The following is a 7,272-nucleotide window of genomic DNA, read 5'->3' on the forward strand; positions in this document are numbered from 1 at the left end:
TAAAGTTGATGATGATGATGATGATGATGATTTATAAATGTTGGCTCTGCAAATAAAATCCACTGGATACTCAATCATAAAGTCAAGCTTTGATTACACTGTAGGCTGAACAGCAGCTTCTCGTGATTACAGAACCCACCGAGTGTCCCTGCAGGGCCTCACAGCCTAGAGGACTGACTCAAAAAATTTTGTTGAGCTCTCCAGGGCAACAACTTGAGGGGACTAGATACAGGCCTTCCTGTGTTTGTAGCCATAATCTGATGGAAGATGATAAACATGCATGTCCTGGAGTGTGGATGCTGAGCAACTACTGAGCATTTAATCCTATCTCTGTGAAAGCCCAGTGCAGATTCGCTTGTTGGTTGGTGATATTCATCTTTGCTGCTGGCCTGCCTTTTTCAATGCCACTTACACCTGTTATTATCCACTTCACCAATATTCCCATCTCAGTGACTTAGAGATTCATTTATGAACTCATACCAACTGTGCCACATTTGCTTTAGTCATAACTGGTTTGTAAGGGAAAGAAATGTTTCATGCCTGCCTTTATAACAAAAATCTGAACAAATTAATTGTCAATTCACTTTCTAATGTCCAGTGGGGAGCTGCAAAAGATCAGTGTATGGTGTCCAGATCATTAAAAATCTTGTCATTACTTTCATATGGTGACATAAGATAGTCTGAACATATAAAAGTCCTCAGAATACCAAGAGAATTACATTTGTCCCACATCTAGCAGCTGATGATACTGTATATGCAGAGATTGCTGGGCTGCACACTGTTTGCAGATCCTCTCATGAGGCAGGAGGAATATTCTGGAAAGTATTAGAGCCTTTATGAGACCATTTCACTCTACAGTGACGAGATGAGTGCTCATAGACTGCATGAGGTTAAACAGTTGTGGGATCCAAGCTACTCACCCGCTCTAGAGTGATTTCCTCAAACTCGCATTCAATTTCTGTGCCATTGACCTGAGGACACAAAAAACTGAGTGAGTGAAGACATTCAATCCATATTTATTTCAAATACTGCTTTAAAATAAAACACTGCTTAATAATTTTATTTAATTACATTCATAGAGTATGATGCTAAGCACTAGCATTACACTAAGGCTAACTCTACATAGTTAAATCAAAGGTGACAGGTATTTTCCAGGGCCACTCATATCTGCTGTGCTAAACAGGCTTCACCTCAAGGGAAATGATTTAAGGCAATGGTTAATCAACATTAGCTATTTCTGGAACATGGACATTAGCTATGGAGAAGGCAGTCTTCTCCTGTATCTTACAGAGATAATTAATTGTGTGGATGCTGTAAAGCACATGTTTTGACATCCTGATGGGGAAATGAGATTTTATGTTAGACTAGTCAATACTATGTGCAGGAGTATTTGCTCCTGTGTGGTCTGTGTTGTTTGTGTTTCCTCTTTGCAGGACAGAGAGGCCCAAAAGGATGGAGAGTCCAAAGTGAGAGCAGGAGATGTCATGTACATGAAGGTGCCCCGGAGGAGGAGAGACCCCCTTTGCGAAGGAGGCCCGTACATGATGTGAAAGACCCTGAGGACAGAGATGGCTTGGAGCTGATCCTGATTCGATAAGGAGAAGATGTGATCCAAGGGATTCCTTGGATGAGGAGGGAGTTCGAGTGAAGCTGATGCTCCCCTTGATGACAGTACGGGTTATGACTCAGCTGTGTTCTATCTGACCCTCATGAGGAGGGAGTGCAAGTCAGAGGTACTGAGGTCAGTCATGCTTAGAGCATCCATTGAAACATTGCAGCCGGTGAGGATGGAAGAAAGCAGACGGTGACAGAGTGAAACTGCAAGGAACTGAACTGATCAAAGGACAATGGACTTGGACATTATATTTTATATATTCATACTGTACACAATTAATGCATAGCACTTATTAGTATCTTGTCATTCATATATTCACTACTTAATTATCACTGAGTATTTTCATATTTTCAGCTCATCTCTCAGCAGAAGATTTTTGGTTAGAGCATTTATAGAAGTAGTTTAGTTACATTACAAATGTTTGTGTTACAGTTATGTTGTATTTTTGAGTTCAGTTTCAGAATTTACACTATGTCTGGTTCCTACAATCAGTCTCACTGCAGGCCTTGATGGTGATCGCCCAAAAGAAGCCTGGAGACGGTTTTCCCCAGCATTCATCATCATTGGGGTTTTTTACGTCTCAAAAGAAAAGAATGGGGATCATCCAGAAATTTTGCCCTCCAAGGGTTTTTGTCTGGATGTGCAGTGGACAGAGTTGTAGCAGAATTGAAGCTGTTTGTTTTACAGTACAGACATGTGTATCATTGAAACTGTTGTTATGTGCGGGGAAAAGAGGATCACCTGGTCGGTTATTCTTTCTTTTCTATGACTGTTTATTTTCACTGTGTTACACGTAAAATTAGAAAGTTGTGGAAATTAGGAAATTAGCAAATTAGAAAGTAGAGAGTTCTGCCATGCGAAGGCAGTACTTATTGTGTGTACAAGCATGTTTTTTTAGAGTTTAGAGAGTTGGATTAGTGTAGAATTGCTCTGTTAGATCAAAAGTTTGTCTCTGTAATAAAAGTTGATCTCTATTTTCCTTTTGGATGAGGTAGGAAGATAAGGTTTATTTAGTGATTTGTAGTGTTACTTGGGCTTATTGATTAGTTTTAGGAAGTGATGTATTCAGATATATGTGTTTATGAATGTTTCTGTTAGGGTGAACCTTTATCCTACAAGGGGAACAGAGTCACCTCATGCTGGTTGTTTATTTTTGTTTACTTTTATGTTCATGTTTGTTCATTTGTCTGAATCTGTTATGAATAGGAAGTTATGTCCTTTCATACAGTTAATTTGTTCACCATAGTTAATCACTACTAACTCTGCAAAGGTGTGAGAAGCTAGAGACTTGACTGACTGAGTTGTTCAAGTTATGTTTCATTAGAGTATGTGAGAAAGACTTTGTTAAGGTTAAAGGTTTATTGAGGACTCGCTAGTTCTGTGACAGGAAATTATTTTAGATTTGACCTTAGATGCAGGAAGAGGTTAATGTTTAGCTACAACTGTTAGAGTTTAGAGGTGTTAAAGTCTCAGGCCAACATGGTCATATTTTGAGTTTCCATAATTTGAGCTCCAAAGTCCCATAATCTAAAAACTATGGGAGGAGGGACTGTAGTGGTTTAAGTTACATGTTAATATGGATTATATAATAGAATCGTGTTTATGGGTTCATTAAGTTCACATGAGCTGAACAATAAGCTTATATATGTTGGCCAAGATGTTGCCTGTTTTTGAGTACATCTCAGGGTGTTGTCTCCTAAAACTGGAGACAGGAAGCTAAGTTCAGAAATTGATGTAACAGCCTAAGGAAAGCTGTGGATAAAAGAGTGAGCATGAAGGGGTTTTAGAGGAAGAAAGAGAGAAGATGAGAATGCTACCGTGAAAAGCGTACCGTAGGGGGAATGCTGACTGACTGTGGGTTGACAGACAGACTGACTGACTGGACTGACTGGAGCTATGACAAGCTTCTTATTTAATACTTTATCTATTCCATTACAGGAGGAGTGACTCTGTTCTCTGTTCCCTAACTACCAGATGGCTTAGTTAACTATTACTTTGTTAAGAATAATTGTAATATTAAATGATTACTTAAATTGGGATGATTTGTCTGAATTAATTTAGTCTGTATCACATTCTAGCCACGACAGTATCAAAATGTTCAAGTCTCCCAGGACATTCATGCTTTGACTCAGAATTTTTATACACTCCACCCTTCTGAAATATTTAGGTTTATTTTGAAAATTTCCCCCATTTCAAATTAATGGGAAAATTGTACTTCAGCATACTTTCAGGTAGATATGCCTTTCAGGTGTCAAAATGTTCAGCATTTTCAGGGCGATCCTTCAGCACATAGCATCCACACGCATTTTCAACAGAAAATGCATTTCTCTAGTTAGCAGTGAGTGCTTCCGTCATTATGCATTCATACAAAAATAGCTCACAAACATATGAAACGCTGTATATCATATTCACAGTTGGGCATCAGATATTATTATCAGATATTATTATTTGTGTGATTTTGGAAGCAAGCAAGACCTGAAGACTTAATTAGCAACAGCAGAGAAACAGTATTTTCTCAGCTGTTACTACTGTATATGATAAAAACCTGATGCTTCAGTTTATGGGCAAAGCTCTATCACATGAACAATGTGTGTAATGTTTGGCAGGAAAAAGCAAGCAAATAAGGAAAACATTTTCAACTGTTAACATAAGCACTAACTGTGAATAATACACTACACTACACTACACCACTAGTCAGCTTCTGCTTTGCACCACAGTTAACTTTATTTGTTTTGATGTAAAATACCATGAAAAGTGATAGAGATGAAGGTCTTTAGAAAGTCTAGTGCTGTTTTTTCATTCATGACAAACATTAAGAATTCATCACTGTGACTTCATTCATACTAAAACATCACACCTCAAACTCAGTATTAGAATGAAAATGTGCTCAAATCTGTTGTAAATACTGACAGACTGAAAACACCAACAGGCATATTAAAAAAAATTCAAACTCACATAAGGCACTGATTCCAAAGTGTCTGTGTTGACAATTATCGGGGCTGGGCTGGCCTGTAAGAGAAGAAGAGAGAGAAGGGGCAGAAAAGGGGTAGCCTTATCTTTAGTGTTAGAGAGACATCTGGGCCCTTCACTGTCTTATACTTTCCATAATTGTATCCAGGGCACAAGCTTGTGAATCTCTGTATCGTCAACAATTAGCTGTAACAATTTTTCATTTGCTGGATGGCACCATAAGCAGGCACCTGTCATACACAGGTATTATAGTTAATAGGCAATGAGTGAATGTATGAGTCATGCAGATATGCATGAAAACATCATACAGATTGTCATAAGAATTACATTATTATACATTATTTTTGCTGTGTTTTAATCATTATATACTATTCAATGTGTTTTAAACTTTCAGAACAGAGACGCAAGAAACTGAAGCTGAAGGACGTTTTCTTTCATGTGTAACTCTGTGTACTGTGATGTAATCAACCACATACTGTTCCAGGCGAAGAGAGACACAACTGTCAACTGTAGGATAAGCATGTCTCAGTATGATTAGTCATGTTATCAGGGTGCGCCTGTTTACTATATATTATGTTGTATGAACCTGCCTCACTCAGACAACTCTGTATGCTCATGCTGACTTGTCTCGTTGCTGCAAGTAAAGAATATTGCTTAAAATGTTCCAGTCACTTCGTTGCATTATTTAAAATTCCTTTGACACAGATATATCATGAACCCTAGAAAAAGTAAATATTAACATTTTAAAGAGGGCAGTGCTCATACTGTTAAAACCTATTTAGACATTTCTTTGACTACACCTGTTATGGCTCTACTGCAGTGTCTGCATTGTACAACTCGAAATCAGAAAACGTTGGGATGGTTGCATTCCAGATCATAGCCTTTGAGTTATATTGACATCTTAATCTTTTCTTAATTTTCTTTTCTCTTATGCACCATGTATGGATAACACTGCCCATGTGTTTGATTTAAGAGTATTTGTTATTTAAAGAGGATGGATAGTTACAGACCGCGAGAGGCTGAGATACAAAATTTTTCTGGTATGGTTACTTTTCTGGATTTTCTTTCTTTCTTTACTAGATACATTATCTTTTATCATTCATATTCCATTCTTGCTGTATGCCCCACTGACCAAATGATGAAAATTGTAATATTTGTTTTGAAATCAATGACTAATTGTTATTCATTGTTATCTTAACCCTCCTGTTATGTTGCGGGTCAAATTGACCCACGAACATAACTGCTTTAAATGAGACAAATATTTGATATGAAGAAATGAACATAACAGGAGGGAACCCTCCTGTTATGTTCATTTCTCAGGTGATGCCTGCTCAGCAGTTATGTTCGTGGGTCAATTTGACCTGCAACATAACAGGAGGGTTAAAAGAAGCCAAAGTGGAAAATGATCAGAAGTCTCCTGAGTTAAAGTTCCACTCCATTCGCCTCATCTTGTCCCTTTGCAGACTCTGACTTCCTCCTGTCATTTAGCCAATAGAGGCCTTTGTCACTTGGACCAAACCAGAAGTTATGATACAGACTGAAATGATTGACGCTGCCACTTCTCTCCCACTGTCACTGCAGCAGTACTACTCAAACGTACAGTACATATTGCTCATCATTCATCATCTTCGTTTACATTTAACAAACATCCTACAGTGCTGACTGCCAGATATTTGAAATGAAAAATAATTGGGATATGGATTCTATTTAGCCTTTTTTGGTATAGTGTATCTGCCCCTTATTGTTTTTCTATAGTGTAATTCAGTTTCCTGAGTTTTGAAGTTTTACAAGAGGTGGTAGCTTCCATCTGGACCTCTCCCACACAAACTCCTAGGTTTTTACTTTGGTTTCATGTATGGCTGAGTATATGTGGAGACAAGTGTATTTATACGACATGAATATATATAAAATAAAAATCCCCCACTCGCCCTACTTTGGAGCTACTCTCCCAGTTTGGGGGTCACAGCCCCCAATGTTCCTATTACCACAGGGACCACTTGTACCTTCACCTTCCACTTCTTTTCTAGTTCTTCTTCTGTTTGTCCACCACTACTATATCCAGTTGGTTGGCCATTACCAGTTTGTCAGTGTAGTGGTTAAAGCAAACTGAATATAATCAGAATAGGATCAGAATATAGTTAATAGTTAATGTTAGTAAATGCACAACATGTAGTATGGTCAGGGTGAACTTTCTGCTCCTTGTACAGGTCTCTGCAAGGACATCAAGCGCCAAACTTCCTGTTGTTTAGCACAGGAAGTAATCACCTCCCAAGATCTGGACAATACGTACGGATCGTCGGATTCTCAGGGATGAAACAACTGATTCCCATTTCACACCCTGTTCCTCTGCAATTTCAGGGAAAAACTGTTGAACGGCCCGTGTTAATATCAGATCAAACTCCTGTGAATTTGCTTGGATGAGATGCTTTGTGCAAACTGGATTGTAAAATTCAGTGCACCCCGGCTGGAGTGCTTGTCGGCACTGCACAGAGCCAAATGACTGCGAGAAAAGCTTAGGCAGTGGTTTACTGGCTCAGTGATTTGAGTGACACCTTTATGGAGCCAGCTAAAACATGAATGGACTTTATTAAAGCCAATATGCCAGAAGTCTTGTCCCCCATCTGTCGTCCTCACTGCACTGTTCAATACTACAAGTCTGGATCCACAGCAAAGCCAGACATTTGGCT

The 7,272-nt window shown here is 38.6% G+C and overlaps 1 protein-coding gene across 15 annotated transcripts in view; it reads right to left on the bottom strand.

Moving 5' to 3' along the window:
* Nucleotides 1–7,272, bottom strand: part of dlg2 (discs, large homolog 2 (Drosophila)) — a 316,297-nt gene that overhangs the window by 111,940 nt on the left and 197,085 nt on the right. For all 15 annotated transcript variants that reach the window (XM_020621763.1, XM_020621766.1, XM_020621770.1 and 12 more), the window contains 2 exons: nt 4,571–4,624; nt 921–971 (listed from right to left, as the gene is read on the bottom strand). In XM_020621763.1, the coding sequence (XP_020477419.1) occupies nt 921–971; nt 4,571–4,624 (105 nt within the window). The remainder of the gene's footprint in view (nt 1–920; nt 972–4,570; nt 4,625–7,272) is intronic.

This window comes from Monopterus albus, unplaced genomic scaffold (genome assembly GCF_001952655.1).
Source record: "Monopterus albus unplaced genomic scaffold, M_albus_1.0 scaffold267.1, whole genome shotgun sequence".
NCBI classification, from domain to species: domain Eukaryota; kingdom Metazoa; phylum Chordata; class Actinopteri; order Synbranchiformes; family Synbranchidae; genus Monopterus; species Monopterus albus.